General features: G+C 47.6%; 1 protein-coding gene across 4 annotated transcripts in view; it reads right to left on the reverse strand.

Annotated features, from left to right (window-relative positions):
• Positions 1 to 13,964, reverse strand: part of HTT (huntingtin) — a 517,727-nt gene that overhangs the window by 254,299 nt on the left and 249,464 nt on the right. For all 4 annotated transcript variants that reach the window (XM_063924321.1, XM_063924312.1, XM_063924303.1 and 1 more), the window contains one exon: positions 544 to 723. In XM_063924321.1, the coding sequence (XP_063780391.1) occupies positions 544 to 723 (180 nt within the window). The remainder of the gene's footprint in view (positions 1 to 543; positions 724 to 13,964) is intronic.

The following is a 13,964-nucleotide window of genomic DNA, read 5'->3' on the forward strand; positions in this document are numbered from 1 at the left end:
TTTTCAGTGGCCCGTATATGGGTGTACAGCACTTCTTTCATTTAAAACAATAGCTTCCAACAATGATGGGCTCTTAATCTCGCTCTACTGAAACTACAACAGAATGCTTGGTGCCTGAGACAAGACCTGGAGCTAGTCTGATAAGGGAACGCTAATGCTGTCCGCACCCGCATTTTGAAAAGAAAATGTTACAATGTTTTTTTGGCTACTGTTCTTACCTTAAAGGCCACTGGTGACTTTTTGATGTCAAATATGACATTCTAACCTAGCTTTCAATTTAAGCAATCATCAACTTTTAATGCCAGTGCTTGTTATCCACATCTTCTCGCAATCATATTTACAAACCTATACCCAACGTCTGTAATACAAAACATCTCCTATCGCTTAATTCCTAATTACAATCTAACCCAAAATGGATTACCAGAATAATCCCTTAGTACAGTGCTTGAACACATGTTGTCACTTAGTAGAACTAGTTAGTTATTGATAATAAAGCCAGGTTATACTGATTTAGCTCATTACTGATGAACAGAAGGCACTCACCGTTGCTAGGTTCTCACAGCGGGACTGGATTGCCTGGATGAAAAGGCCGCTAGCTGCGGAGTTCCGGTGTATTGCACTAATGAAGTCCTGCACTGGGGGTTCGTGTGACAGGTTGATTAGATCCTGCACGTGGTTCACTATCAGCCAGGTGAGATGCTCTGAATCGTGCAGATTCTGACACTAAAACACACAAAGTAACAGCATTACAGCCATAGGATTGTAGTAGGATTTAACAGTGTTAACAATACTTTCTGTCAATATGGGGGGTATGAATGCAAACTGTGCACACAAAAAGAGGACTTTAAATACCTACCGGTAAATGCTTTTCTTGTAGTCTATAAGGGATACTGGGAACACTTAGTATGATGGGAAAAGAAGGGGTCCAAAGGAGCCGGTGCGCTTTAATTTTCTTCAACAGGGTGTGCTCCCTCTCTTCAGATTATTTTTAGAACCGTGGGGAGCAACGGAATCAGAAGGCACAGGTATACCAGCTGGTAAACCCATGGAGTTGCCAGCACGTCCAATGCCCTTGCCAGGGAGTCCCTCGTCCTGGAACAATAGCACTGAAGCTTGTTGTTTTGACGAGAGGCCATCAGATCTATCTGTGGGCAGCCCCACATCTCGGTTATTTGTCAAAACACCTGAGGATGGAGACCCCAATCTCCTGGGTGGAGGTCGTGACGGCTAAGGAAGTCCGCCTCCCAGTTGTCGACACCTGGAATGAATATGGCAGACGCCGCTCTTGCGTTCTCTTCAGCCAAGAGGAGGATCTTGGATAGCTCCCTCATGGAGGCCCTGCTCTGTCCCGCCTTGCTGATTGACGTAAGCCACAGCCATGGGGTTGTCATACTGTCCTGTAAGGCTCGGCCTTGGAGCAGAGGAGTTGCCTGTAGCAGAGCATTGTATATCGCTCTGAGTTCCAGTATGTTTATAGAAAGACGGGCTTCCAAGGTGTGACCACCGGCCCTGGAATTTTTTTCCTTGAATCACCGCTCCCCAGCCCCGAAAACTGGTCCATGGTCAAAAGAATCCAATCCTGGATCCCGAATATTTGGAGGATTGCAACCACCACAGGAGGGAGATCCTGGCCTGCGATGATAGACGTATGACCTGGTACATCTGCAGATGTGAACCCGACCATTTCTTCAGGAGTTCCACTTGGAAAATCCTCGTATGGAATCTTGACAAATGGAATGGCCACGAAAGAGGTCACCATTTTTCCCAACTGATTGGGTCTCTGTGCCTCTACAACCAACTCCTGAAGTGCTTTCACCTTGTCTGGGAAGGAATACCTTCTGAGCCACAGTGTCCAGGATCATCCCGAGAAACTGGAGACGCTGGGTTGGCTCCAGGTGAAACATTCAAAAATTTAGAATCCACCCGTGACAGCAGGGAAGTCGTGCGGGAGATGCTGTCCAGCAGTAATTCTTTTGATCTTGCTTTGATCAGCAGATCATCTAGGTAGGGGACAATATTCACACCCTGAATCCGGAGTTTGAACATCATTTCCGACATCACTTTGGTGAAGACCCTTGGGGCCGTTGATAGGTCGTAGGGTAGAGCCTGGAACTGGTAGTATTCCTGCAGCAGAGCAAATCTGAGGTAAGCCTGATGATGCGGCCATATTGGTATATGGAGGTAAGCATCCTTTATGTCTAGGGAGACCAAGAACTCTCACTCCAGACTTGAGATCACTGCTCTCAGAGACTCCATTTTGAACCGAAAAAATCCGCAGATGTGGGTTTAACGACTTGAGGTTCAAAACGGGCCTCACTGAACCGTCCGGCTCTGGTACCACAAAAATATACGTTATGGTAAGAACTTACCATTGATAACAGTATTTCTCATAAATTCACAGGTTATCCACAGGATAACAATGGGATATGATGGAGCGACAGCGGATTGGCACCAAACGATCAAAAGCTTTCAGGCCTCCCAGGTTGCAACGGGCCCGTTCAAATATCCCCGCCCACTTGCTCAGGCCAATCAGTTGTATTCCAAAGTACTAGGCAGGAGCATCATGTAGAGCCCTAATCATGAGAGAAGAACACACATGCACACCCTTCCGTACAAGAAGGAAGATGTTAGTTAGTAGAAGGATCCTCAAATAAGGTGCGTCAGGGTGGGATCCCTGAGGTACCTGTGGATTTAGGAGAAACACAGTTCTCAATGGTAAGTTCTTACCATAACGTATATTTCTCCGGCAGGGTCCACAGGTTATCCACAGGATAACAATGGGATTTCCCAAAGCAATTTAGTGGTGGGGACGCTCCTGATTGGACAGGAGAACCTTACGCCCGAATTCAGCGTCATGAGAGACAAAAGTATCCAAGGCATAATGTCTAATGAATGTGTTAATGGAAGAACATGTGGCTGCCTTACATATCTGTTATGCTGAAACACCATGTTGTACTGCCCATGAAGAACCTACCTTTTGAGTAGAGTGAGCAGAGACATTAGCCGGAACAGGGAGATCAGCTTGAAAGTATGCTTCTGAAATAGTCATTCAAAGCCATCTTGCCAGCGTCTGTTTAGTAGCAGGCCATCCTCTCTTGTGAAATGCGTAGAGAATAAAATAGGATTTTAATTACCTACTGGTAAATCCTTTTCTCGTAGTCCGTAGAGGATGTTGGGGTCCATGTTAGTACGATGGGTATAGACGGGTCCACCAGGAGCCACTGGCACTTTAAATGTTTAACAGTGTGGGCTGGCTCCTTCCTCTATGCCCCTCCTACCAGACTCAGTCTAGATACTGTGCACGAGGAGACAACATACGTCGAGAGAAGGAAATACACAGATAGTGACGAGATTCATACCAACAAACACAACAAGGCAAATCCGGCCAACATGCCGGAAAACTCAGCAACAGTACTGGAACAGTAAAGAACGCAGAACTTACCTAGGAACCAGCCAGTACTGAACTGAGTAACCAATGCAGGAAACAAAGCGCTGGGCGGGCACCCAGCATCCTCTATGGACTACAAGAAAAGGACTTACCGTTCAGGTAATTAAAATCCTATTTTCTCTTACGTCCTAGAGGATGCTGTGGTCCATATTAGTACCATGGGGATGTAACAAAGCTCCCAGAACGGGAGGGAGAGCGCGGAGGCTCCTGCAAGACCGCATGACCAAACCTGAGGTCATCAGAGGCCAAAGTATCGAACTTGTAAAACTTAGCAAACGTGTTCGACCCAAACCAAGTAGCTGCTCGGCAAAGCTGTACAGCCGAGACACCCCTGGCAGCTGCCCAGGAAGAACCCACCTTACGAGTGGGCCTTTACAGATTTTGGACACTGCAATCCTGCTGTAGAATATGCATGCTGGATGGTGAACATGATCCAGCGTGAAATCGACTGCTTAAAAGCAGGACACCCAATTTTCTTGGGATCATAGGAGGACAAACAGAGTCAGATTTTCAACGACGAGCAGTCCTCTTCACATAAATTTTCAAAGTCCTCACAACAGCCAAGACCTTTGAAGCAATTGAGCAGTCAGTAGCCACTGGCACCACAATAGATTGGTTGATATGAAAAGTTGAAACAACCACTGGAAGGAACTGCGGACGAGTCCTGAGTTCCGCCCTATCTTCATGGAAGATCAGATAGGGACTTTTACAAGATAAAGCTCACAATTCCGACACACGTCGAGCAGAAGCCAAGGCCAACAAAGTGACCGCCTTCCACGTGAGAAACTTGATATCAACCTCCTGTAGAGGCTCAAACCAAGCTGATTGCAGAGCTGCAACACCACATCAAGATCCCAAGGTGCCGTTGGCGCCACAAAGGGAGGCTGGATGAGCAGAACCCCTTTCAAAAATGTCTGAACCTCAAGGAGGACAGCCAATTGTTTTTGGAAGAAGATGGACAAAGCAGAGATCTGGACCTTGATGGAGCCCAAGCTCAGTCCCATATCCACACCTGCTTGCAGGAAAAGGAGAAAACGTCCAAGTTGAAACTCCACCGCAGGAAATTTCTTGGACTCGCATCAAGAAACATTTTTTCCAAATTTCATTGTAATGTTTAGACGTTACCCCCTTCCTAGCCTGTATCAGGGTAGGAATGACATCACTCGGGATACCCTTCCGAGCTAAAATCTGGTGTTCAACCGCCATGTCGTCCAACGTAGCCGTGGTAAGTCTTCATAGGCGAATGGCCTCTGCAGTAGCAGATCCTCCCGAAGAGGTAAGGGCCTTGGATCCTCCAGCAGAAGATCCAGCAGGTCCGCGTACCAGAACCTCCTTGACCAGTCTGGCGCAATGAGGATTGCCAGAACCTTTGTTCTTCTTACCAGTTGAAGAACTTTTGGTATCAGAGAAAATAGGATTTTGGTACTTACCAGGTAAATCCTTTTCTTTGAATCCATAGGGGGCACTGGAGTACTCTTGGGATATGGACGGCTTCCGTAGTAAACAGGGCACTGAATATTTAAATTTAAAACACTCCACCCCTCCATATCCCCGAGTACCTCAGTGTTTTTTTCTGAGCCGAACAGGAGCTATAGAGAGGTTGACAATGGAGTATTACATATAACATAACGGACAACAACGAAGTTGACACATAACGTTACTGACAACTAAACAGTTGACACCATAACCAGCACTTGATCATTTGAACCAGTCGGTGAGAGTGTGTTACCATAAGATCCCCTTAACTTACCAAAAACCAGGTAAAACTGCTCTGGGTGGGCGTCCAGTGCCCCCTATGGATTCAAAGAAAAGTATTTACCTGGTAAGTACCAAAATCCTATTTTCTTTTTCATCCACTAGGGGTCACTGGAGTACTCTTGGGACGTACCAAAGCTTCCCCCGTGGGCGGGAGACCTGTTTGGCACCTGTAACACTAGGCGGCCAAAGCTAGATGATGATGCCGCAAACGTATCAAACTTGTAAAAGCGCACAAACGTGTGCACTGATGACCATGTAGCCGCACGGCAAAGCTGCGTCGTAGAAGCTCCACGACCAGCTGCCCATGAAGTTCCCACAGAACGTGTGGAATGAGCTGTTACTGATGTAAGCGGCTGTAACCTAGAATGAAGGTAAGCCTGACGTATGGACAGTTTTATCCATCTGGATAAGGTCTGCTTAGACGCTGGCCAACCCATCTTGGCAGCATCATAGAGAACAAACAACGTATCCGTCTTACGAACTGTAAACGTCCGGGATACATAAACGCGTAAAGCGCGTACCACATCCAGAATTCCAGAATGTGCTGTTAACACAGGAACTACTATTGGTTGATGTGAAAAGATGACACTACCTTTGGTAAGAAAGCGGGATTCGTCCGAAGTTCAGCTCTGTCATCATGAAACACCAAATACGGTGGCTTGCATGACAAGGCACCTAAATATGAAACGCGCCTTGCTGACGCTTAGGCTAGAAGAAAAATTGTTTTCCAAGTGAGAAACTTTATATCCACTTGCTGTAAAGGTTCAAAATATGAAGACTAAGAAATCTAAAACCAGATTCAAGTCCCATGGCGCTGTAGGTGGAATGAATGGAGGCTGTACTCTGAGGACACCTTGCAGAAAAGTGTGAACCGACGGCAATAAAGCCAATCTTCTTTGAAAATAAAATTGACAACGCAGATACCTGCACCTTTAGTGTAGATAAACGCAGTCCTCCATCTAACCCCGTCTGGAGAAATAACAAAAGACGGGATAACTTGAAAGATGATGTCGGAAACTTCCGAGCTTCACACCAACCTATATAGGCACGCCAAATTCTGTAATAATGAGCTTCCGTAACTGGCTTCCTAGCACGTAACATGGTTGGTATAACAGATTCCGGAATGCCCTCTCTTCTCAAGAGGGCGGTCTCAACAACCACCCCGTCAAACGCAGCCGCGCTAAATCGGGGTAAAAGGAACGGACCCTGTTGTAACAAGTCCGGAGGTAGAGGGAGTGGCCAAGGATCGTCTGCGAGTAGTCCGTGGAGATCCGAGAACCAAGCTCTTCGAGGCCAATGAGGCGCCACTAGTATGACTGTGACGGACTCTCTTTTGATCCGTTTTAGCACTAGAGGGAGCAGCGGAAACGGTGGAAACAGATACACGAGGCTGTATGGCCACGCGATTGTGAGAGCATCCACCGCCACTGCCTTTGGATCTCTCGTTCTGGACACATACTGGAGTGTTTGGTGATTGTGGCGAGACGCCATTAGGTCCACCTGAGGGTAACCCCATCTGTGAACCAACATGTGAAACACCTCTGGATTTAATGCCCATTCTCCTGGATGAAAATCCCGACGGTTGAGATAATCCGCCTCCCAGTTATCCACTCCCGGAATGAACACTGCCGACAATATCACCTGGAGATATTCTGCCCAATTGAGGATTCGAGCTACTTCCCGCATTGCCATGCGGCTTCTTGTTCCTCCTTGTTTGTTGATGTATGCGACTGCCGTTGCGTTGTCTGACTGCACTTGGACAGTGAGAGCGAAGCATGTGTCCTGCTTGTCGTAGTGCATTGTAAATTGCACAGAGTTCCAGGACATTTATAGACAGCAATCTTTCGTGATCCGCCCAGACACCCTGGAGTTGACAATTTTGAACTACAGCTCCCCAACCTCTGAGACTCGCGTCCGTCGTTAGAATTATCCAATTCCAGCCGCCGAATAGTATCCCTGCGGTTAAATTGTGTTCCTTGAGCCACCAGAGTAGAGACACCCTTGCCCTTGGCGACAACCTCACCCTGTGGTGAATCTGCAGATGTTGAGCCCGACCACTGTGCGAGCACATCCAGTTGAAAAGGACGTGAGTGAAATCTTCCGAACTGAAGCGCTTCGAAAGCTGCCACCATTGTGCCTAAGAGGCAAATGCACAAATGTACAGAGACTGTGCGTGGCTTGAGCACTAGTTGTACTAGATGGCGAATAATCTGTACTTTCTGTTGTGGTAGATAAATTCTTTGATTTACCGTATCGAGAATCATACCTAGGAATTGAAGGCGTTGAGACGGAATGAGATGTGATTTTTTTTTTAAAGTTCACAATCCAACCGTGGTGAACTAGTACATTGTACGTTAGCAGCGCATGTTGGAGAAGCATCTGTTGAGACGGGGCTTTGATGAGCAGATCGTCTAACTACGGAACTATTGTCACTCCCAGGGATCTGAGATGAGCTATCATCACAGACATCACTTTGGTGAATACCCAAGACGCTGACGATAGGCCAAACTGTAGAGCCTGAAACTGGTAATGGTATTGGCGTATTGCAAACCGCAAGAACCACTGATGAGGCGGCCAAATCGGAATGTGTAGGTACGCATCCAAGAGATCTAGCGCAATCATGAATTCCTTTGGCTCTAAACTTGCAATCACTGAGCGCAGAGATTCCATCTTGAATCTGTAGTAAGTTACATACTGATTGAGACCCTTTAAGTTCAATATTGGCCTGACTGAGCCATCCGGCATCGGTACCACAAACAGATTGGAATAATAACCCTGACCCTGTTGGTGTACAGGGACCGGAATCAAAACTGCTGAATCCAGTAGGGACTGAATGGCAATTTGCAGAACTGCCCTCTTGTCGTCTGACAGAGGCAGTCCTGTCTTGAAAAACCGCAGTGGCGGAAGACAGTCGTCTTAACACTAAATTGCGGATACACCCATCCGCGGATGTCTGGAACCACGCCAAATGGAACGTCTGAAGGCGTGCTCCCACAATCGGAGAACCAAGATGGGCTGGTAGCCCGTCATGCCACTGGCTTGTCGGTAACCTTAGCGTCCTGACGACTTGTGTTGGTTTGTTGGAGACCACGTCTACCAGGCGTGGCTGTTCCTCTACCACGTCCTCGAAAGGACTGAGGTCTAAAGGATTTGAACGAAGGTCCAGAGTACCTCCTTCTTGGTACCGGTGGAGGCAATGGTAAGAAAACCGACTTTCCTCCCGTAGCCTCAGAAATCCATGTGTCCAATTCAGGACCAAACAACTTCTTGCCATCGTAAGGTAATGCCTCTATACCTCGTTTGACCTCTGCCTCCGCTTGCCAAGAACGCAGCCAGAGTGCTCGTCGTGCCGTAACTAGCGACGATGAAATACGAGAAGTGAGCTGACAGACGTCAGTAGAAGCTGTACAGAGATACTCCGCAGCCTCACACATTTGATCAGCAAAAAGTATAAGGTGTTCGTCGTGTAGGGCAGACTTGAGTTCTGTTATCCATACTATGAGCGCCTTAGTGACCCAGATACCAACCAAGCCAGGTCTCAGCAGCACTCCTGCTGCTAAATACATGGACTTTAGCATAGTTTCTATTTTGCGATCTGAAGGGTCTTTAAGCGTAGTAGCCACTGGCACTGGTATGGTTAATTTCTATGTAAGCTTCGACACTGACAAATCAACTATTGGTGGATTCTCCCATGTACATGTTACCGAGTCTGGAAACGGGTAACTACAGTAGACTTAAATCTGCGAGGTATAGAAAACCGTTTATCAGGAGTACGTCGTGTTTCTACTAACATCTTATTAAGAGACTCCGAAACAGGAAAACACATTGGAGTTCTCGGTCGTTTAGTTAATACGACCTGATCATTTGTGAGAGGCTCCTCAGTTTCTGTAAACTTGAGAGACTGACGCACCACTCTGATGAGATTATCAATGCCTGAGCTGTTAAAATCCTCACTATCTGACTCCACTTCGCCCTCCTCACCCTCATCTTGTGCCGTGAGGTCTGGCATGGAATCGTCAGAATGCAACATAGCAGAAACTGGTAAATCATAAGACATATGAAATTTATCCCGTCTACCCAAAATGGATTTGGACCTTTCGCAAGGCTGAGACCCCTCCGGTAGTTCTGGCGGTCTCACCCTAGACTCAGATCTTGCAGTTTCCCGCTCTTGTCGAGCGGCGGTCAATTCTGATTGCAACCCAGCCAGTACATTGGCTAGCATTTCCCATGGAGGGTCCGGGGAGGAAATTGGCTTTAAAACCGGAGCAGAAATTTTATTCGGAACCGAAACCACAAAACATACTGTACATGTGGTAGATCCATCCGGTAACATACTGCTACATACTTTGCAATTATGCTTTTTAATTTTTGCTGGTGCCTTACTCATTATGGCGACAGACAATACAATACACAAAAAATAGACACTTGCACGACTCAGTAAAATAGTACAAAGGTGTCTATATATATATATATCTGGCCAAGTGCAGTACACGTGGCCAGTACTATGAAATGTGATCCCAAATTCCCACTAACACCCCTGCGCCTCCGGTGGAGTAGAGATGTAGTACTGGAACGTTCTGGAATCACAGCAGGAAGACACAGGAAGCATGGTTAAAATGGCTGCCATGCTTACACACATAATCACAGTGTAGGTTACCAGCCTTTAAAGTGACATCTAACCTGTGTAATTAACCCTGCAGCCTAGCATACTGCTGTTGCTGCAGGTTATCCCCCCTCATGCCGCTGATTGCATCTGTTAGCAGTTCTCACTGAGCAGTATATCACAGTACTATCCCTGACCCTGCCTTTTGGAAGGGGGAAAGGGATGTGTATGAAAAAGAAAAAATATTCACAAAAAAAAAAAATATATATTCAAAAGAATTGTGGACCCAGCCACAGACCTGTTGCTACTTCGAGCACAGAAAAAACACTGAGGTACTCGGGGATACGGAGGGGTGGAGTGTTCTAAATTTAAATATTCAGTGCCCTGTTTCCTACGGAAGCCGTCCATATCCCAAGAGTACTCCAGTGACCCCTAGTGGATGAAAAAGAAAGTGGAGGGAACACATACACGGAGGTGAATACCCACGGTGTTACCAGTGGGTCCACCGCCACTGCCTGTGGGTCTCTCGACCTGGAACAGTACCTCCCCAGCTTCTTGTTGAGGCGGGAGGCCATCATGTCTATGTGAGGAACCCCCCACCAACCGGTTACTTCCTCGAACACCTCCGGATGGAAGCCCCACTCTCCTGTCTGCTGAGGAAGTCTGCTTAAAAGTTGTCTACTCCCGGAATGAAGATAGCAGACATCGCCACCGCGTGCCTTTCTGCCCAGGAGGATTTTTGACACCTCCGACATGGCGACCCTGCTCTTCGTTCCGCCTTGTCGGTTTATGTAGGCCACTGTGGTCACGTTGTCCGACTGCACCTGAACAGCCCGATCCTGTAGAAGGTGTGCTGCTTGCAGAAGGCTGTTGTAAACGGCTCTTAGCTCCAGGATGTTTATTGGGAGAAGGGATTCTTGATTCGAAGACCTTCCTTGGAAGGTTTCCCCCTGAGCGACTGCTCCCCAACCTCTTAGACTTGCATCTGTGGTTAGAAGGATCCAGTCCTGAACTCCGAACCTTCGGCCTTCCAGAAGGTGTGGTAGATGTAGCCACCAGAGGAGCGAAATCCTGGCTTTCGGTGACAGACGTATCCTCTGGTGCATCCCGACCACTGGTCCAAGAGATCCAGCTGAAAGGATCGAGCCTGAAACCTTCCTTACTGTAGAGCCTCGTAGGAGGCAATCATCTTCCCCAGAAGGTGGATGCACTGATGAACAGATACCCGGGTAGGCTTCAAGACATCCCAGACCATTGTTTGAATCACCAATGCCTTCTCCACCGGTAGAAACACCCTCTGCACTTCCGTGTCTAGGATCATCTCCAGCAAAGACAGCCTCCTTGTCTGCTCCAGATGAGACTTTGGAAGGTTCAGGATCCAACCGTGCTCCTTGAGCAGTTGTGTCATGAGAGCAATGGATCTTAACAACTTCTCCCTGGACGACGCCTTGATCAGGAGGTCGTCCAGATACAGAATTATGTTTACCCCTTGATTGCGGAGGAGAACCATCATCTCTGCCATCACCTTGGTGAAGACCCTAGGTGCTGTGGAGAGGCCGAATGGCAACGCCTGAAACGGATAGTGATCATCTAACAGTGCAAACCTGAGATATGCCTGATGCGGCGACCAAATGGGAATGTGGAGGTACGCATCCTTGATGTTCAGGGACACCAGGAACTCCCCCTAGTCCTGAGATGACAGCTCTCAGACTCCATCATGAATTTTAACTCCTTGAGATAAGGGTTCAAAGATTTTAAGTTCAGAATTGGACGTACCGAACCATCTGGCTTCGGTACCACGAAAAGGTTCGAATAGTAACCCATGTTCCACTGATGGGGTGGAACTGGAACAATGACCTCGGACACTAACAGTTTTCGGATAGCTTCCAGAAGAATTGTTGTTTCTGCTGGCAAGCCTGATTTGAAGAAACGGTGAAGTGGGAGAGTTTGAAACTCCAGCCTGTACCCTCTGTACACAATATCTTGTACCCAAGAGTCCAGGCCAGACGACACCCAGACATGGCTGAAATGCCGGAGTCTTGCCCCCACCTGACCTTCCTCCAGGCTGAGCTGTCCACCGTGACGTGGCTGGTGTAAAAGGCTTCTTCGTAGTTGGTGCAGCTGAGGGGAGAAAAGGAAATTTACCCGCGGTAGCCATGGCAATCCACGTATCCAGCGCCTCCCCAAAGAGAGCCTGACCTGTATGTGGTAGGCCCTTCACACTTTTCCTGGAGTCCGCGTCCGCAGCCAGAGACCCCTGCGAGCCAAGACGGTCATGGAGGAGATCCCCGCAGCCATGGAACCCAGGTCCCCTGCAGAATCCTGATTACGTAAAAATAAATCAACATCACCTTTATCCATCGTAGTCAAGTCCTCCTGCAGAGTGATTGACCACCTGGCAATAAGCTTTAGAAATCCATGCACAGGCAATAGTAGGCCGCAGTATAGCCCCTGAACCCGTGTAAATGGATTTGAGGGTAGCATCCACCTTACAATCTGCCGGGTACATCAACGCGGTAGATCCCGGGACTGGTACAGCTCCCACGGTGCAGACTGGCAGTGGCAGAGCTGCCAGTCTGTGTGTGTGTGTGTGTGTGTGTGTGTGTGTGTGTGAAAGAAAAATAAAATAATAAAGAAAAAAGAAAAAATTCTTCAGCTAAACCCAAGTGAACCAGCTCACCTCGGGCACTAAACTAAGACTGACTTGGAGGGGAGATAGTAGGGGAGGAGCTAGCCACAGTGTTACAGTTTTAAAGTGCCAGCTCCCAATTACTGCCTACTATTTCCCCATTGTAACTACGCCCCAGTGGACCCTAGTGGATGAAGGAGAAACCACCTGTTTTGACAGCCTGGAGACGGAGGCGTCAACTATCGGCGGAGATTCCCATTTCTTTCTATCTTCCTCTGGGAAGGGAAAAGCAACCAAGACCCCCTTAGGAATCTGGAATTTTTTCACCGGATTTTTCCAGGCTTTTTCAAAGATAGCATTTAATTCCTTAGATACTGGGAAGGTGAGGGGGGCTTGATACTGTCCGTGAAAAAGGCCTCCTCAACCTGCTCAGGAGTGGTGTCAGAAATGTGCAATACATCCCGTACAGCCTCAATCATCAACTGCACCCCCTTAGCAAGTTATACCGGCCTCCTCGACACAATCCCGTCACCGTCTGCAGTGTCAGAATCGGTGTCCGTGCATAATTTTGGCAAGTGCACATTTGTGAGAATCCAGAGGGAGAAGTCAGACCATACAACCATAGAGGATTGCAGTACCTGAGTGGCATGCTCAGTTCTAGCAAACCTTTCAGAAATCTGAGTAATAGTCCCCCTAATGGTGTGTACACACGGTGAGATCCTTGCTATGCCCGATTTTCACTTTGCGATTTCCCATGAAATTCCCGTAGCCCAGCACCACTGATATTGACTAACTTTTCTTGAGATATGGACTATGTGCTTACGATTTTGGCTTTTGAGAGATTTTGGCTTATGCGAGATCTAATTGACATGCGAGATGAACTAGATAGTACACCGATCTAGCAAGGATTGACTTGCCTGCCCGGTGTATCTTTTCTTGCGATAGCAACCTGGAGGGACCGCGAATCGGGATCGCAAGTGGCATAACACCTTGCGATTTGCACTAAGTTTTCTTGCGATTTTGACTACATAGTAAAAATCAAAAGAAAAAATCTCAACGTGTGTACACACCATAAGAGGGGCTAACCATTCCGGCTCTCTAGCTGGGATCTGCGCTACAACAGTGCTATCCTGATTACATGGGATGGGATCTTCCAGAGTAGATAAATCCTCCACAGCATATGAAAAAGTCTCTAGACATGTTTGCAAATACACTCCAATCACCCCACATACATACAGGGTACTGGGCAGACAGTCTAACCCCCCACCCCCCAAGAATGGCAGAGAGACACAAAGATTGGAGCCAACCCACTCACAGCGCTATTACAGGTATAGGGAGACCTTAAACCAGCGCTGACTGTGTCCCTTAACAGGAGACACAGCCTTTATACAGCCTCCCCTCCCTTCTACAACCCCCAAGTACAGTAAAGATAGCTGGAGTTGCACTGGAGGGACTGATCTTCTACTTGCACCCGACTGCAGGCAGGAAAATGGCGCTGAAACGCTGCTGGGTCCGTTCTGAGGAGA

Source organism: Pseudophryne corroboree, chromosome 1, assembly GCF_028390025.1.
Source record: "Pseudophryne corroboree isolate aPseCor3 chromosome 1, aPseCor3.hap2, whole genome shotgun sequence".
Lineage (NCBI taxonomy): Eukaryota > Metazoa > Chordata > Amphibia > Anura > Myobatrachidae > Pseudophryne > Pseudophryne corroboree.